The sequence below is a fragment of the Danio aesculapii genome, chromosome 23 (assembly GCF_903798145.1).
Source record: "Danio aesculapii chromosome 23, fDanAes4.1, whole genome shotgun sequence".
Lineage (NCBI taxonomy): Eukaryota > Metazoa > Chordata > Actinopteri > Cypriniformes > Danionidae > Danio > Danio aesculapii.
The window spans coordinates 46,856,745-46,876,840 of NC_079457.1; the positions used below are offsets into that span (position 1 = coordinate 46,856,745).

A 20,096-nucleotide genomic window follows, 5' to 3' on the forward strand; every position below is an offset into this window, starting at 1 on the left:
GAACCAAAGCGAGGCTGTGGTGGGAAGAAATGCGGAAGTATAGGACCAGCACTGTAAACATTGCAGTGACATGCTGTGGACTACAAACCTCCAGCTGTTGCCGAGATTTCAAAATACAGATATGGTGTAAACATCACTTTAACATCATTCAGTACGTTTAATTTAAACAATTAAAAGCAATTTAGCATCAAACAACATCACAAGCTCTGTAAGAGTAATATGCTCAAGTGTTCTCCTAGGCTTCAGTTCATGGCAGCAGGTAAACAGAGGGGACGCTTCCCTGCTTCAGCCTATGTAACTTGGTGAGCGATAAACACTGCAGTCCTCTGTAGCACACCCTCGTGTTGTCCCGGTACTGAAGTTTTAAAACAGTCTAATTCTCGCTAAGTTAAAATTGAAGCGCCGCTGAGCGCGGATGACTCGACTGATCTTCACGGCTGCTTCGCGATCCAGTCTCCATGTATCTTGTGTTTGCACTCAGTTTACCGCTCTTCACCCAGTGCAAACCCAGATACACGGAGACTGGAGCGCAAGCGCGAAACAGCCATAAGGATCAGTAGAGTCATCAAGCAGATCGCTCGGCTGTGTTTGTGCTCAGTAAACAGCGGAGGGTGAACTGATGACCTTCTCGGCCAATCACAAGCATATCTGTTGAGCACGTGAACACAATGGCCAATCAGCGCTGTTTTAAGAAAGCCATCAACAGTGCTTTAAATGTTAGCGGGAAATTGACAAATTTTCTTTTAATTCAGTAACGTGACAAGTCTAATATAGTGAAAGAATCAGTTCATTAACTTGAGTTTGATAAATGGCATCTAAAACGTGTGTTTGGGAAAGAAAACGTTAGCTAACTAGTGCCGTTTCCCTTAACTTAGCTGAAAATGAGCTCTGATAACCCTTTATATTTTCACCATTCATTCAGAACGGACCTTCGGGTCACTCAGAAGGCGGTGAAATGATAAATTTGTGTCTCTTTCTATTCGCTGATAAGATATACAGCCAAGTACACAACGTTCTAATGTAACTCCCAACGATACTTCCGGGTTTCTTCCCACCGCAGCCTCGATTTCGCTTTTAAAAATGGCAGCCGCCTGAAATCAGTCTATATGCAGAGCAGTGGGGTGCGAGGACCAGGATTAAGAAACGCTGCGTTACACCATGTCCTGACTACACGCTAAAAAAAGGTATCTTTTACATGTTAAAATGAGTTGTCCCAACAATCTGCGACAGCGGCGCGTGAAATTTCAATTTTAGAAACTAGTTGTGGAAACACCATAGACTGCTATGACGATGATCATCTCAGGTACAGATTATGTGCTTTATTCAGTGTTATATGTGACCGATGTTTGGTTGTCCACTATTTTACATGACATTTACTGCCATCTCAGATCTTGAAAATTAAATAACTAGCAAACGGTTTGAAAATAAAAGTCAGCGACTCCAAACCAACAACATCTGTACTAGGCATGGGCCGGTATATGATTCTGACGGTATGATAACTGTGGATAAAAATATTGTGGTTTTACGGTATTGTGATTACTGCTCTAAAATAATTCTTTTTAAATGTCTGGGTAAAAAAAACAAAACTTTTACGAACGCTATTTTTACTTTGAGAAACATTAATATTTTGGAGCAGTAAACATGTCAGGCTAAACAATTCAAATCAATCATTTACCTCTGCTCTCTTCATTGTTATCAACACAGATTGCTTTACAAATTAAAACGGCATCTCTGGAGATCTTTTCTGCTGGACATACTGTTGTCCTAAAAACTAAAATAAATAAATTTGTTTATTTTTACTCCAATTTCTGTTTAAATGAGAGAAGATCTGCAGCACATTTCTAATCATAATAGTTTTAATAACTCATCTCTAATAACTGATTTATTTTCTCTTTGCCATGATGACAGTAAATAATATTAGACTAGATATTCTTCAAGACACTTCTATACAGCTTAAAGTGACATTTAAAGGCTTAACTAGGTTAATTAGGGTAACTAGGCAGGTTAGGGTAATTAGACAGGCTATTGTATAATGATGGTTTGTTCTGTAGACTATCGAAAAAATATATAGCTTAAAGGGGCTAATAATATTGACCTAAAAATGGTGTTTAAAAAATTAAAAACTGCTTTTATTCTAGCCGAAATAAAACAAATAAGACTTTCTCCAGAAGAAAAAAATATTATCAGACATACTGTGAAAATTTCCGTGCTCTGTTAAACATCATTTGGGAAAAATTCATACGGGGGCTAAGAATTCTGACTTCAGCTGTAGACGGAATCTGCCGACGTTTTTTGGTAAAAATCTGTGGATTTCTGCTGAATTATTTTGGGAGTATCACAACTAAAACCTTAATATGTGAAATAAAAAATAATACCTAAATTTTAACTTTTATTTATTACTTAAAATGCAAATCCAATTAGATCCACTTTATTTGGTAAACAAAGCAAGTCTCTCATATAATATCTCTTCTAAACGACAGAAAATATTACTGTACAAACTGCATTATGCATAAATCAGATGAACATTTTCATATTAGTCAATAATATTACTGTAATTAATTTATAAACTGATCAAATATAGATTTACACACATTTACTCAAGTAAATAAACAGATTTAATGATGGGATAAAAATCACGCAGATTCCGTGTGGGCCTACATACACAATAGGAGCGGTATAGCAGAAAATTTTGGTGGTTTTACAACCTTGACTTTTCCACACCACAGTATACCTTGAAAACGGTTATCGTCCCATGCCTAAATCTGTACTCAGCCTATAAACTTTAATTACAGTTAAACAGGTTAAATATGTATTAATTAGATTATAACGCTTATCTAGTTGGTAACGCAGCGGCTGATATTTAAATGTTTCTGTCACGTCATGTTTGGTGCAAACAGCCAAATTGCTTGTCGCTGGAATCTTGTCATGTGGCATGCAGTTAGGACACGGTGTTAAACTGACACGTCTTTATCTCTAATAAATAGAAGTGATTTCTGGCCTCACACATTGTAAACGTGTTTAACGGACATGTTTAATGGTCATCAGCATCTTAAATCCTTTAATTTTTTTTTATATTTAGAAAAATAAATGTTCATACGTATGTATTTACGCATGTATAATATCATCGTTGCATCAAATTGCAAAAACAGATTACCGTTTGTGTGAGGTGTGTGTAATGCAGTGTCTATGTGGGCAGGACAGTAAATCTGACGTTGTTCTCTCTTCTTGCTGCCGTTATCAGTCTCACACTATTGTTTTCCTCTTTCTGAAAGTCTTGATAACACCATTACAAAGCTTTTCTTTCATTATTTCAGCAAATAGGATTGTAAATAAATCATTTGTTGTACTCTCCCATTCACCGCGCTCTAAGTTTACCAACAATGATGACTTCTGCTACTGAGAAACCCAGAAATGTGAAAAGGGCCTACTGGGGTTTGTAACGTGAACAACTAAGATTTGACTCTGATGCCTGGAATCTGAACAGCTGAAGATTTACGTGAGGCACGAGGATGGAGACGGTCAGAAGCTCACCTCATGACGGAGACTATCAGGTCGTCTGTGCCCATGATGGAGATCTGACTGGCCTCATTGGTGTCCTGCAGCTCATACGACGGCGTGTAGTGGTCAGCGGTGGACGCCAGAGTGTCACTGATCATCTGACGGAACACCGCCGCCTGCGTCTTACTACCACAACACAGAAAATACAGGTGATTAACACACACAGGGGAAAAAACAGGGGTCTCGTATAACATTTTTGCACAGAAACCACTCAAACAGTGAACGGACGGCAGAATAAATGTGAATTTATTTATTATTAGTAGTATCTTATAAACAAAATGGCACTTTAAAACTAGGACGTATCAGTGTAAACGGGGCCTAAGTGTGTATTTTTCGTAAGCGGGTTGCTGCTGCGACAGGGGCGGGATGGAGGATCGCGATGCCGGCATCGTCTATCGACCCAACCCTACCAACCACTTGTACATGTCCAAGTTAGGTGGAGCCAATGTTGTGCTAATAGTTTTTTGCAGATGTTAAGCCAGTCAGCCAAATAGCTTATTGTAGCTTAGTAAGACTCAACGTAGAATCATCGCTCAGTAATAATATGGAAGGATTCACTGGTACAGGATATTCAATCATTTCAGATGAGATAACACACACCTCGTTACAATTCCCATATCATACAAAAATTTATTAATTTATTAATGATTATAGCTCATATGAGGATTTAAAGTGGTTTAATTAAGCCAATATTTAAGTTAAATATGTTTACGTAGAGCTGCACACATTTTCACTTTAGTTTTTATAGAGATCACAACTCTTGCATAGGAAGTGGCATACGCACATTTTCACCTTGTTTTGTGTTTATATTCATGTTTATAAATTAGGCCACTGCTAATTTCATTAATCCAGCTCGGGCTCGTTGGAAAAACGTTTCCCATTGGAAAAATACGGTGCTCCAGATACATTTTATTGTAGAACATTTCAGAGGACAAATCCACTAGAGGGCCCTGAATCTGAAATGTGTACTTACGGCCCTTTTCCACTGAGTGGTATGGTATGGTTTGGTATGCTTTTATGGTCGTTTCCACTGTCTAAAGGTACCAAAAAGCAAACTATACCTTACCACTTGTTGGGTACCCTTTCCAAAGGGTACCTATCACAACAAAAGGGTACCAAAAAGGCGGAGCTAGATGCACATCTGCACGCTATTGGTTTACAGAGAAACGCCACTATCGCGTGCACAAGCCAGGAGAATGAAAACGAAGGAAGCGCCATTTTTAAATACACAGCGGAGACATTACACGGTAATACTACATACATATAATAACAAGCCATGGTCGACCTGAGCTCAAACAAACCTTGTCGTCATCTTCATGAACATCCACAAAGCCAAAAGGAAGAGCAGAATCTGCCATGTCCTGCTGTTGTTTACGAGGTTGTCTTAAAGCGAGAGCAGTTTCACTTTCTCTAGAGAGCTCTATATTCGGTCACTCTGTGCATCTATATTTTAAATAATGAACTTCTTGAGCTGATGATAATAATGTACGCTTGATTATTGAAGTGCTCCTCACTTCCTTTCAGAAAGGGACAAACGCACGAGTGAAGTGTGAAAAAACAAAGGAGCAAATGATTCTTTCAGCAACCAAAACCATGAACAAATGGCCATGTTTAACAATTATTATTGCCTTTTAGACTAGTATGTGTATCACTATACTTTCTAACAAGAGGTTACATGTGCTGGAGAAGATTAAAGATGAGAGGTTTGTGCTGACTGTATATGTTTCGCATCATTTATGAACTCAAGGCAGAAATGTTTGTTTTTTTATTTGTAATTGGTAACATTTCAGTGACTACATGTGTTCTTTATGTCTGTATGTGTTCATAAATGTGTTTTTTTTGTTTATACACAATCACAGACGTTACAGTAGGCTATTTTCCATTATCATTGATCTGCAGCTCAATCAAATCATGTTCATAGAATGGCTAGCAATTAACATTCATACACAAGTATTTCTGTGTATAAAGCATCTGTTTAGTAAGAAGTGAACTTAAAGCGAGAATGACATTGACTGCAACTTTCTGTCATACACCACGCCTACCAAAAGGGTATCATTGGTGATAAAGGTGACCCATACCCAACTGTACCATACCGTACTGTACCACTTACTGGAAACGAGGCATTAGGGCACATTTTGTTATCGTCAGATAAATGTCCTTCTTGTACACTTCCAGAAGAAGCTGCCACTTGTACAGATTAGCTTTGCCACTTGTTTCTAGTCTAAATATCAATTCTTCAAATCCAAAAACATTTTCTAGACAGGTAAGATATAATAGTCATCTTTTGAGAAATAATCAGTCAAAATTTTGTGAGCTTTTCCCTAAAATAAGCAAAATAAAACAGTAAAATAATACTATTTCAAAGTGGAAACTAGATTTACTTACACCATTGGCAAATCAATTAGCTTTTTTTAACGGAAAAACTCTTAATTTTGACATATTACTTCTGAAAACAACACAATATTTGATTTTTTTTGTCTAGAAAACGCTTCTGATTAAATTTCTTTAGATTTTTGGACTAGAAACGAGACAAAAAAATGTTAAGAAAGAAGAGTCTTTTTCACAGCATGGACCAGTGAACCACATGTGGCTGATTTGTGGCGTTTATGCAAAAAACTGCACAAAAATAATCCTTTATTTAATCCTTATAAATATCATTAGTGTGAAAAGGAACCAAACTTGTGATCATACTGCCCTCTAGTGTTCGTTTTAGCTAAAGACTGCAGTCAAACGTATGTTGAAGTACGCAGTTTCATGAAATGTAGTGGTATTTCCAGTGAGCCTATGGTGCATTTATAACATCCTGCTCCATAAACACACAGCTGATTTGATTTACAGTTTAAAGACTGATCTGACGTTCACCTGAGCATCTCTGCCACCAGCTCCGACACCGATGAATCAAACATGGAGTCTCCTAATCCACTGGCCTGAGACAGAGCGATCTTCAGAGACTGCAGGAAGAGCAGATCACACGGACAGATTATAGCAACAAAACCACCACTAGCGGCTATAGAGAACAACACACTTAAAATGATAGAAATATATGATGTGAAGTTGTCGAGATCACATTGAACCACACAAGGTTGTACTTAATCAACTGTGTAGTACAATGGTCTCAAACTTAATTCCTGGAGGGCCGCAGCTCTGCCTAGTTTAGCTCCTATCACCTCCAAATCACACCTGCTTAATAGTCTCTAGTAGTCTTGAACACCTTGATTAGTTGGATCAGCTGTGTTTGAATTGGGTTGGAGCAAAACTGTGCAGAGCTGCGGCCCTCCAGGAATCCAGTTTGAGACCTATGGTGTAGTACAATGTCATACTGTATCAGGTCAGAAGAAATGAGAATTATTTGTAATATTTATTCAATTCCGTTGTGTGTATTTAATTGTATGTTTACTCCACCCCTAAACTAACCCCCCATAGAAAACATGCATGTTACAATGTCCACTGTGAATCTATGAAATGTGAAATCTATGTAAAACATATCTGATTGAACAGACTGCAGAGAGGACATCTCACGGTGTTGTGGAGGCCTTCACAATTAAAAATTCAGGACACACTGGAGTACTTTTGTTTGAGATTTTAACAGATGTGTGTGTGTTGAGCATCATTTAAGACAACGTTAGCTCCTGTCAGCTTTAATTGGGGGGAAAACTGGATAATTTTGAGCTTTTGTCAGCTGATTTCAGCTTCCGGGTTTAAAATCATTTTTGGGGCAAGATTAAAATCGATGACGTAGCGCGAATCTGCTAGAGGAGAGATGACGCATCGGTTTCTCATTATTATTCATAGCTGAGTTTCCTTATCCTATGAGAAGACCCTGCTTCTTAATTATTCATGAGAGCACGTGCTTTCCGAAGGCAAGGCAGACCTGCCAAGCTGGGAGACCCAATGACTGGGTGAGACCGCGGGTCATTCACAGCACAGGTCATATGTGTTTGTTTGCATTATCCACAGGGTTTGTTGCATGTTTTTCGCTGTGATGCTGTTGGTTTGCAGCAAGCATTTTTGTTGGAAGAGCTGTACGAGAATTGGAGAATGGCGGACTTGGTCTTTTATCAGTTGAGTTCATTACCATTCAGACACATCGCCATTATTCGTGCTGCTGTGTTCGCACATGTTTAAAATCTCCAGATTACCGGCAGGGTTTATGGTTGGAATAGACAGGGATAGAGACCTGGGGATTGAGGAGGAGAGAAGTCCTCCTCATTTATAGTGTTTATATAAACATGATTATCTTTAAGATGATATAACAAATAGTGATTATGTGTATATAAAATTACGTAATTTAATGCTACATATGTTTTTCGTAATGTATATTTCTTTGCATTTTAATTTTGTAAACTATTGACCTTATTCTTCAATGCGGAAGTGCGATCGTTTCTGCGATTGTTTTAGGACTTCCGATTCAGTTGTCTATGGGAGAAATGACTAGAAATAATAAACGGCAGAAAACGGTCAAACTACTCGCTCTACAAACAAGTGTTTGCATGACTATACATAACAAGTAGAATAATATAATAAGAAAACATCAGTTTGCAACATCAAGCAGCAATACGAGCTGTTTTTAACCTCTAAAAATGAATGGACGTGAATGAGAGCGGAGATTTCGAGCCAAAAAGATTCAAATGGCTGCGCCCACTCATATATGAACAATAACGTGAATAAAATCATGTGTCTCCTCACGGTTTGTGTCTCATTTTGTGAGCCCGCTGACAGTTCGCTCCCCTCTTTTTCCCCTGCTCTGCTGGCCACGCCCACTCCACCCTCTGCTCTCAGCGCTCCACGCCCACCTCGGAGCATTCTGAGGTGGACTTGAACCGAAAAAGGGGAATTCATAGCCCTTTAATCCGCTATTATTCGCAACAAAAGGGGGTGACAGAGAGTAACCATCATGACAAAACATGCGAAGTCAGGAAATGGAGCTGCTAAATTAATGAATGTAAAAATAACATATACTCTAAAATGAATAAATTGTGGATAAAAACCGACAGCATCTTGCTTTGACGCTGCTACAAGTTATGCCCTCTTCAATTTTATTGATATCTATAATCTAGCCTAATCACTGTATAATTACAATATTTACAATGTAAATTGATATTTCAAACTGACATGCTACAGAACAATATAGAAACAACCCACATTAAACCTCTGTTTATGTGTACTAGCGGCTTAAGACTTTGCACAGTCCTGTATATAGTATAAATAAATTAGTGTTGCGTGCTGCAGTACCTCCGCCACCCAGTGGTAGACGCTGCTCCGGGGCGTCTGGCTGCTGATGTTGAATCCCTCCAGGATGTTTAGCGCGGAGAGCAGAGCGATGCCGGCCTGAGGAGGAGGAGGAACAAACACCTGCTGTCCTGCACACGCAAACACAACACTCCATTATACACTGCAGAGATGCAGACAAACGGGACGGTGTAACATTGAGCCCTGCAGAAACAGTCCCGTCTGATAGACTACAGCTAATGCAATACTGCACAAGAGATGAGGGATGAGGACAGGATGTTCTTAGGGGGCTGAATACATATTGCATCTAAAAGCACATGGAAAGCAAAGATTTCACAATTGCCAACGCACAATTTCCCGTGGCGTCTGTCATTGCTAAACGACAATCAACCGTTCTCTCAAAAGATGACAAACCATTGCTGCAGCTCTGATATAAGTTTTACTTAAAGAGAGAATTAATTACCTCTGAGGTAATTAGTCTACCATTATTACTGAACTGTGTATATTCCATACAAAAGTATGAAGCTAATTGGTTAGTTCTAGTCACATGACTTGCAGAACTGGGTGCGCCTGGAAAAACGTGAGCACGTTGCACCACGTGTGTGTTGCTTCCTATTTGAGCAGCAAGCCGTGCACCTCCAATGGAAATGATAAGCTTGCTTGAGCAAAAGATGCAATATGTAACAGCCCCTTAAATCAATATAATTTAATTAAATACATTTGAACTTAGTTTATTTCAGAGGTTAAAGATCACCCTTGTCTTTAATTAAATGTAAAAAAAATGAACAGTGGGTAGCACAATCACCTCACAACAAGAAGGTCGCTGGTTCGAGCCCCGGCTGGGTCAGTTGGCATTTCTGTGTGGAGTTTGCATGTTCTCCCCGTGTTGGTGTCGACTTGTGGGGGAAATCAAAGCACCCGCAGGAAACCCAAAGACATGTGGTATAAGTGAATTGGGTAAACTAAATTGTCCGTAGTGTATGCATGTGAATGAGAGTGTATGGGTGTTTCCGAGTGATGGGTTGCAGCTGGAAGGGCATCCACTGCGTAAAGCAGGATAAGTTGGCGGTTCAGTCCACTGTGGCTCCCCCTGATTAATAAAGGGACTAAGCCGAAAAAAAAATGAATGAATGAATGATATTTTTTTATTAATTTTAATTTAGCTGTTTAAGAACAGCCTTTTTCTTTAACAAAGTAAAACAAAAATAATAATACAAAATATTATTTAATATTTACATTTTATTTATGTGGTTTACACAGAGACATCCGGGATGGGATGTGATGGTGGGGTTTTACATCCTGCTATCATCCTCTCAATAAGTATTAAAGTTACTTATACACACATATATATATATATATATATATATATATATATATATATATATATATATATAAGCATAGATAACCTGCAGTTATATAGTATATAGGCGATGTGGAAGCATTCATTTCTCTACTTTCATCCACTGTTGAAAGAAACATCCATTGACTTTAATAGAGTTTTTGTTCCTACAATGAATGTCAATGGCTGCTTTTTTCCCCCAACATTCTTCAGAATATCTTCTTTTGTGTTCAAGTCATAAATGCTTACAAACAATTTATTCCGAGTAAATGATGAGGGTATTCATTTATTTTTTTAGCCGACTGGCAGAAACTGGGGTGTTTACCCTGGTAAAGACTCTGCAGAGGTGTCTGGATGACGGTGGTGTAGTTTCTGAAGTCCTCCTCCGTCAGCACTCCTCCGTTAGCTTGAACCTGAGCAAAAAAACAACACAAAACTCAGATCGTAACGTGCTCAGCTAATGATCTGTTCCCTATTAACACAATCTGCTGACTTACTTTGTCATTTCTGTGCAGAATTTTGTAGAAATCTGTAGATTTATGCAATTGATAAGTGATTCTGAGTATATTCGAACACATGAATCAAACTAAAGGCTTAAAAGTTTACAGTGCAAATCTAATTTAAGCCACTTGTTTGGTTAACAAAGCTACAGTTAGGCTCTCCTGTTAAAAGTGTCACATACTGTATTTATAAGGTATAACTCACGTAACTACTGTAACTTCATGTAACTACTACTTTAGTGAACAGAACCTGCACAGGCTGTGAATAACAGGTAATAAAGTTGTAAATAGCGTTCAGTTTGTTGCACAGAGCTGTCGTTTGAGAGCCGATCGGGAAGTATGATTTGCATGTGTGTTTTTTTTTCCTCAAAGTGACGGCAGCCATGACATGAACCGCACTCAGCAGTGAAACCAAAACCGCGCACATCATTTATATATCGCATTGTAAAGTTATAATTACGACAAGCATTTGACATGTTGTACATGAAAATAAACGTTTGCGGGGTCAGTATAAGTACTCTAGCCTTTATAATGCTGAATATAATGCAGGAGGGAATCTGATAATGACAAATGTTTAATTTTGCCAGTGAACAAACTGATCTAATAATGTTGTCAATGACAAAGTCAAGCAAGTTAAAGGTGCTGTATGTAAGTTTTTGACTCTTCTAGAGCATTCAAATACCATAATATGTTAAGAAACATGCTAAGTGAGCCCAATGCCAGTTTAGTCATTATATTTCAGCACCCCGAGCTGCCTTGGTGGAAAAGAGCGTATTATCTTTTATTCGTTCATTCATTCAGAAAGGCTCTCAAAGCATGCATCCATGACCAAAATGCAACCTCTGTTGGACAGTAGCAGATTCAGTTCCACATGAGGTTAATAACTAGCAAATAATATGAATATTAGGAGTGTAAACATTAGGTGAGCAGGTTACGTTGTAACCGCGTTTCCTAACAACACGCTTCGTAACTAGATGAGCAATTTGGCTGTTTGCACCAGACAAAACATGGCAGAAATGTAAATACAGCCATTCAGAAGCACAGAATATGCACTCACTCACGAAATGGTAAAGTTTATAATCTATTTAATGCATATTAACCCTCTTTAACATTATTAAATGTACATGCTGAATCACTGATATGTGTTTAGTTCTGAAGTTCAATTTTTAAATGGTTTATTTTATTTTCCAGATCTGAGGTGAACTATCTGCTGCTGCTTTTACTATATGGCAATAAATGTCATGTAAAATGGCATTCAAACTCACATTGTTAGCATTTAACACTGAATAAAGCACATGAGGTACCTGAGGTGATCATTGCTTTCCGTTGTTCACTTGTGAGAAACTGAAGCAGTTTCGAATATGTCAATTTGAGGTGTTGGTTAGGACTCCTTTTAATATGGAGAATATTCCTTCTATCGGGTGCCGTTGCTTTTATTTAGATACACGGTTTAAATCACTCACTCCTGTCCTCAATCTGGCAACCTGCGCTTGCATTTGTTTTGATCCAGGAGTGCAATACCTAGTTCAACCACTGGATGTCAAACCTACATACAGCACCTTTAAGTGAAGCACTCATTTTGAGGTCCGCATTAATTAAATTGACAAAAGTCAATTTTACATTTCAGCAAGACAATAATCCAAAGCCCAGCCAAGGAAACTCTCAGATGCTTTCAGAGAAAGAAAATCAAGCTGTAGAATGGCCCAGCCAATCACCTGACTTAGAAAATGTAGAAAATACTTGTAGACTTGTAGAAAATACAAAATGAAGCTCAGATTTGATAGACGAGACCCACAGAACCATCAATATTTTGACACTGTTGAAGTCTGTGAGAAACTCACACCTGAGCAACGCATGTGACTTCATTCTCCATATGAGAGGCGTCTTTAAGCTGCCGTCACCAACAAAGCCTTTTACATAAAGTACTAAACACACTTCAGTAGTTCAGCTCTTTCTCCTTCTGTCATTCCATTGTTATTACACACAACTCATTTTTCAGATTTCTTTTGTTTTATTTTTATGCTTGGAATTAAGGCAGATTTTGGTAAAAACCCAAACAAGACATGTCAACAGCTCCTTTAGGAATATTGATCCCAGGAAAAAACCATGACGTGTTTAATACTTAAATTGTCTGCTGTGTATGCCTACATATACATACACACACTTGTTCTTATATCCCACTGTATATTACGCTGTATATATATGTATATAGAACTGTATATTCTCTCACCCTCCCCCAAAACTTACAGGACACAATCTGCACTTTTACATTATCAAAATACGTCAATCTTCGTGATTTATTAGCATGTTTACCCATCGGGACCTCAAATTAAAGAAACACATATACAGTTCTACACTTTGTCTAGATCGGGGGTGCCCAAACTCAGTCCTGGATGGTCGGTGTCCTGCACAGTTAAGCTCCAACTTGCCTCGGCACACCTGCCTGGAAGTTTCTAGTATAGCTAGACAGAGCTTGATTAGCTGGTCCATGTGTGTCTAATTGGGGTTGAAGCTAAAATCTGCAGGACACCGGCCCTCCAGGACTGAGTTTGGGCACCCCTGGTCTAGACTGACGGGGCAGTGATCCAAAGGAAAGGTGAATAACTCATTTGTGATCAACGCTTTCTCTGACCATCTTATATTTTGCTCAGAAGTCCCGTGTCTCATTCAGGACATCTACTAGAGCTTCCTTTACCGTAATATATCAAATATATGACAGATTGCCAGAAAAACTCGTCAATGGAGGGGAAAGAGTCAAAAAATGGGTTGAGTCTAGTTTGAAGGAAAGCAGTAAATTACACTTTAATGATTAATTAGTCTTTAAATATGTCTTCTTGTTATTATGCCTGACTTTTTGACTAAGAAATGGTTACAATGAATGACAATTTAGGGGCTGTCTTCTGTAAAACAAACAAAAACGGTAACGCCCCATTCACACAGGGCTCCAGCGTCAACGCTTGACAGAGGGCGTGTCTGAAGTTGGGGCTGACGCAATCGTCATAGCAGCGTCAGCCAATGAAATTAGTCAGCAGTAGGCCACTGTCTGAGCTGGTGTATTTGCATACAGTGATCTGATTGGCTGACGCTTCCGTTGGCGCTTGAAAAGTTCAGCAAGTCCCAACTTTTGCAGCGAGCAACGGATCTACAATGCAGTTCGGCAACGCCTGACGTCACCCATTCAAAGTAAATGGGAAGAGTTGAAGCTGACGCCCCCTGCGTGAATAGGGCTTAAGAGTAAGACTGGAAACGTACCGCTGATGTCATTTCCTGGGTCAGATTGCTGCTGTAAAACTCTGAGATGCCATTGGCTGCGATCTGATCTAAAAGAGCAGCTAAATCGAGGCGTCTAGCGAAGAGTCCGGCGAGGGGAGGCTGACCGGTGGGCAGAAACACATCTCTGAAAGAGTCCGACACGTTCTGCTGCTTCACTTTAGACAGAGCGTCAGCTGGGGAAACAGGAGAGGAGGTACAGCTCAGAGAACATACAAAACCTACAAAAACACAATTTACTTTCAGCCAATGTCTCCAAATGTCCTTTTATAAGCCAGATACTTACTGTGAGATGCTGTGAAGTGCTTTGAAATGTGCATTTTTTTATTCAAAATTTGGCGTAATCTCAAATAACACATGAAGAGAGGGCGGGGCATCAAGTAGCTCCTCCCCCTTTAAAAAAACAGCCAATAGTGTTTGGTTTGTATCTCAGCTCTGCCAGAGAGAGTGACTGAGCTCAAGCGCATCAAATGAAAAGCAAATGAGAAGCCTTGTCTTGAAGGGGGCGGGGCATGTCAGACACTAGAGAGCATTTGATTGGTCAGATGATTTGATGAGAAACTGAAGTATGAGGTGATGTCATAAAAATGGTTAATTCACTGACAAACTGCAAGATTTGGATGTTAATCTCTTCTAAATGTGAATTTTCTCAATGTTTTGGAGGATGTCGGCTCATAGATATACTTAAGACTAACATACTGATACAAAGATCTAACAAATCTTTATTTTAACTACAAACTTTAATCTAAATATTGAATATCCTGAACAAACTTTCGTTCAATCCATTTGTGAAAAGTAGCGAATTACAAATGCTCAAATTGCTATAATTAAGTAGTTTTTCCTCAGGAATTGTACAGTTAAAAGTGTACTTTAACTTCTAGTGCTGTATTGGTACATTTACCGCACTAATTTTCCTTCAGCGTGTTTATATTGTATATTGTACATTTACTTTTTGATGTCCTTGGTGATTGGCTAAGCAGTATAATCAGTCTTGTGATTCTCGTCCAATTAAATCACACATAGCAAGACTGCATCAGAACACAGACGCTTTATAAATGCAGCAAACGCACAAAGTGAAGCACTGACAGTGTCTAAAAAGATGCTAAATAATCACATGCAGTGAGCGAGAGAGTTTAGATGATGATGATGTTGACTGCTTGAGGACTGAAATCACCAAACGGCCTTAATGATTAAACGCACTACAGAATGTTACGTGTTCAAACACACACACTGTATGTATTCTAGCAGAGTTGTAGGAGCTTGGTTTGTGGTGCCCTCTGCTGGATGCTCGTAGCTTTAGTCTAGGGTCAATGAGTTAATATACGGACACAGCTAGATTTTTTGCTTACACCGAGTTCACTCATCAAGTTAACACATTAACATGCTTTCTGTCGGCTTATAGCTGCATATATTAATGTAGGGGCGGCACAGTGGCGCAGTGGATAGCATGATCGCTTCACAGCAAGAAGGTCGCTGGTTCGAGTCTCGGCTGGGTCAGGTGGCATTTCTGTGTGGAGTTTGCATGTTCTCCCCGTGTTCACGTGGGTTTCCTCTGGTCTCCCCCATGGTCCAAAAACATGTGCTGTAGGTGAATTGGGTGAGCTAAATTGTATGTTATGGTTTACAGTAAATGATACGCACAATCTTAACACAATCTTAACAGAAAGAGGTTGAAATCAGGAGCCGTGCGATTTACTTCCAGAAAGAGTTTGAAATCAGGAGCCGTGCGATTTACTTCTAGAAAGAGGTTGAAATCAGGAGCCATGCGAGCGATTTACTTCCAGAAAGAGGTTGAAATCAGGAGCCGTGCGATTTACTTCCAGAAAGAGGTTGAAATCAGGAGCCGTGCGATTTACTTCCAGAAAGAGGTTGAAATCAGGAGCCGTGCGATTTACTTCCAGAAAGAGGTTGAAATCAGGAGCCGTGATATTTACTTCCAGAAAGAGGTTGAAATCAGGAGCCGTGATATTTACTTCCAGAAAGAGGTTGAAATCAGGAGCCATGCAATTTACTTCTAGAAAGAGATTGAAATCAGGAGCCGTGCGATTTACTTCCAGAAAGAGATTGAAATCAGGAGCCGTGCGATTTACTTCCAGAAAGAGGTTGAAATCAGGACCTGTGCGATTTACTTCCAGAAAGAGGTTGAAATCAGGAGCCGTGCGATTTACTTCCAGAAAGAGGTTGAAATCAGGAGCCGTGCGATTTACTTCCAGAAAGAGATTGAAATCAGGAGCAGTGCGATTTACTTCTAGAAAGAGGTTGAAATCAGGAGCCATGCGATATACTTCCAGAAAGAGGTTGAAATCAGGAGCCGTGCGATTTACTTCCAGAAAGAGATTGAAATCAGGAGCCGTGCGATTTACTTCCAGAAAGAGGTTGAAATCAGGACCCGTGCGATTTACTTCCAGAAAGAGGTTGAAATCAGGAGCCGTGCGATTTACTTCCAGAAAGAGGTTGAAATCAGGAGCCGTGCGATTTACTTCCAGAAAGAGGTTGAAATCAGGAGCCGTGCGATTTACTTCCAGAAAGAGATTGAAATCAGGAGCAGTGCGATTTACTTCTAGAAAGAGGTTGAAATCAGGAGCCATGCGATATACTTCCAGAAAGAGGTTGAAATCAGGAGCCGTGCGATTTACTTCCAGAAAGAGATTGAAATCAGGTGCCGTGCGATTTACTTCTAGAAAGAGGTTGAAATCAGGAGCCGTGCGATTTACTTTCAGAAAGAGGTTGAAATCAGGAGCCGTGCGATTTATTTCCAGAAAGAGGTTGAAATCAGGGGCCGTGCGATTTACTTCTAGAAAGAGGTTGAAATCAGGAGCCGTGCGATTTACTTCCAGAAAGAGGTTGAAATCAGGAGCAGTGCGATTTATTTCCAGAAAGAGGTTGAAATCAGGAGCCGTGCGATTTACTTCCAGAAGGAGGTTGAAATCAGGAGCCGTGCGATTTACTTCTAGAAAGAGGTTGAAATTGGGGGGCAGGCAATTAGAGCTGGATAGCTTAACTTTTTGATTTTAGGTGAAAAGTCTAAATCTGTTGGAGACGTCCAACAGATTAATAAAGTACTGTAAAAGTCCAAAGAGAGGGGTTATCGCCAGCATGGGGAAGTCCCAAAGTAAGGTGAGAAAATATGATACACCGGTGTTTTGGAACATGACAAGACTACATAAAGAAAAATTGCCACTGAGGGAGGCATTGTGCCGAAACGTTTGTGTCTTTAAATCACCCAAAGAATGTAAAAAGAAAAACAGTACGAAGCAATTACTTAATGAGTTTGACTCATATCCTCAAGTCCATATCCCCCCATTCCAACCAATCCTGCATGCAGAGACTTTCTGCCTCGTAAGTGACACTGGATGAAGGGTATAAAGCACTAATGATGTGTACTGTAGTGTAGTGCTGTGTGTTAAAGCTCACCCAGTTCATGAGTAATATTGAATCCATTCCTCGCCACATCTGCAGCCATTGAGACCACGTCTTTCCAGGACATCCTGGAGGAAAGAAAACACCACAGCTTCACATCATATTTACAGGAATGAAAACTAATCTGTGAGTGATAGAAGTGTAGAGCGTTCACTCTGATGCCCTTGAATATCGATGTTGCTCCATGCCACCTCTTGTTCTCTCTTTATTAGCTTCTTTGTTTATTCATTAAAGCGATTGGGCAGACCTTCAGGAAACAGTCTGAGCTCTGGCTAGTGTCTACAGCGAGGCTATGTCCGAAATTGCATACTTCCATACTATAAAGTTTGTTGAAACAGTATGCGAGCCAAGTAGTATGCCTGAATTCATAGTATTAAAATAAGAAGTAGTAGTACCTGGTTGACCTATAGGGGTTGGACAATGAAACTGAAACACTGGCTAATTTCATGAATAAATTTGAGCCGCCTGGTGGCCAATCTTCATTGGTAGCACACTCCACCAGTAAAAGCAGAGTGTGATGGTTTCATTAGCAGAGTAATAGCACAGTTCTGCTTAAAATATTGCAATGCACACAACATTATGGGTGACAGATCAGAGTTCAAAGGAGGACAAATTGGTGCACATCTCGCTGGCACATCTGTGACCCAGATAGCAAGTCTTTGCGATTATCAAGAGCCGCGATATCCAGAGTAATGTCAGCAAACCACCAAGAAGAAGAACTATATCCTACAGGAGTAACTGGAGAAGCTGTCTGAAAGGGATGTCTGGGTGTAACCTGCATCCATAACATCCAAATGCGCACCTCAACTCTCCTGTTTCCACCAAAACTGTTGGTCTGGAGCTCCACAGGGTCAAGAGTCAACCAAACATCAGTTTCAATAGTGCCAGCAGCCTAAATATTGGGATATAAACAATGTGGAAAAAAGTATTGCTTCTCTGATGAGTCCACCTTCACTGTCTTTCCCACATCCGGGAGAGTTACGGTGTGGAGAAGCCCCAAAAAAGCGTTGCATAACCAGCCAGATTGTTGATGCCCAGAGTGAAGCACGGGGATGGATCAGTGATGGTTTGGGCTGCAATATCATGGCATTCCCTAAGCCCGACACTTGTGCTAGATGGACGCTGGGTCACTGACAAGGCCTACTGTACCATTCTGGAGGAACATGTGCACTCTATGGTTCAAACATTGTATGCTGAAGGCGGTGCCATGCATCAGAATGATAATGCATTAATACACACAGCAAGACTGGTGACAGAGTGGTTTGATGAACATGAAAGTGAAGTTGAACATCTGCCATGGCCTGCACAGTCACCAGATCTAAATATTATTAAGCCACTTTGGAGTGTTTTGGAGGAGCTAGTCAGGAAATGTTTCCTCCACCAGCATCACATAGTGACCTGGCTATTATTCTGCAAGAAGAACGGCTCAAAATCCCTCTGGCCACTGTGCAGGACTTGTATCTGTCATTCCCAAGACCAACTGATGCTGTATTGGCAGCAAAAGGAGGCCCTATACCATAATAATCAATCATTGTGGTCTAAAACCAGGCGTCTCAGTTTCATTGTCCATCCCTGTACTACTTGGGGGTGAAGTGATGTGCGTAGGTCATGTGATAATGATTAATGGCAGATGCAGTACATCCACGTTTCATCCATACTATAGAGGCTGCACTATTCTAACAGTTCAAATTCACACGCTGTACCTACTCGACTAACAGTCAGTGATCGTACCTGCCGTAGAGCTGATGGGCCTGATGGAGTCCACTGATCAGTCCTGGAACAGCCACGGTCAGACCCGGCTAACACACACACACACACACTCATTAATTGGCTGCAGACTGGTAACACATCACATGGCACACTCTGCAGATGGGGATAAAGCTGTACCCTGTGGCTGGCGTGCTGCATCATGTCCTCGTGAAGGCCGGAGGGCGCCGTCTCTCGGAAGTCAATGACGCGGCTCTCATTCTTGCGGATGTCATGGACCAGCATCACACCACCGCTGAGAGACACACACACACATATAAGACACACACACACACACAGTATAGATAGACACAAAAAGACAAAACACACATACAAAGACAAGACACACACACACACAAAGACAAGACACACACACACACACAAAGACAAGACACACAAACACACACACAAACAGACAGACAAAAGACACACAAATTCACATGAACACATAAACACACATATACACACAAATACACACACACACACACACACACACACACACACAAAAGACATACACAAACACATACAAATACACATGAGCACACACATAAATAAACACACACACACAAGATGCATACACACAAATACACAGACAAACAGAGAGACAGTGACAGACAGACAGAAACACACACACATACACAAGACGCATACACAGAAATACACAGACAGACAGACACACACACACACATACACACAGACAGACAGACAAAAGACACACAAACACACTCATAGACAGACAAACAGACAGACAGATATGCACAAATGCACATGAACACACAAATAAAAACACACACACACACACACACACACACACACACAAATACACACAGACAGACAAACACACACGACACATACACGGACAAACAGAGAGACAGCGACAGACAGACAGACAAACACAAACAGACACACACACACACAAAAGATGTATACACACAAATACACACACAGACAGACAAAAACACACACACACACACACACACACACACACACACACACACACACACACACACGACACATACACACACATACACGGA

General features: G+C 40.1%; 1 protein-coding gene across 3 annotated transcripts in view; it reads right to left on the reverse strand.

The window, feature by feature from the left end:
- Nucleotides 1-20,096, reverse strand: part of LOC130217197 (glutathione hydrolase 7) — a 45,477-nt gene that overhangs the window by 8,772 nt on the left and 16,609 nt on the right. For all 3 annotated transcript variants that reach the window (XM_056449259.1, XM_056449257.1, XM_056449258.1), the window contains 8 exons: nt 19,204-19,318; nt 19,048-19,115; nt 17,311-17,384; nt 13,879-14,072; nt 10,452-10,539; nt 8,791-8,918; nt 6,421-6,509; nt 3,532-3,684 (listed from right to left, as the gene is read on the reverse strand). In XM_056449259.1, coding sequence (XP_056305234.1) covers nt 3,532-3,684; nt 6,421-6,509; nt 8,791-8,918; nt 10,452-10,539; nt 13,879-14,072; nt 17,311-17,384; nt 19,048-19,115; nt 19,204-19,318 — 909 coding nt within the window. The remainder of the gene's footprint in view (nt 1-3,531; nt 3,685-6,420; nt 6,510-8,790; nt 8,919-10,451; nt 10,540-13,878; nt 14,073-17,310; nt 17,385-19,047; nt 19,116-19,203; nt 19,319-20,096) is intronic.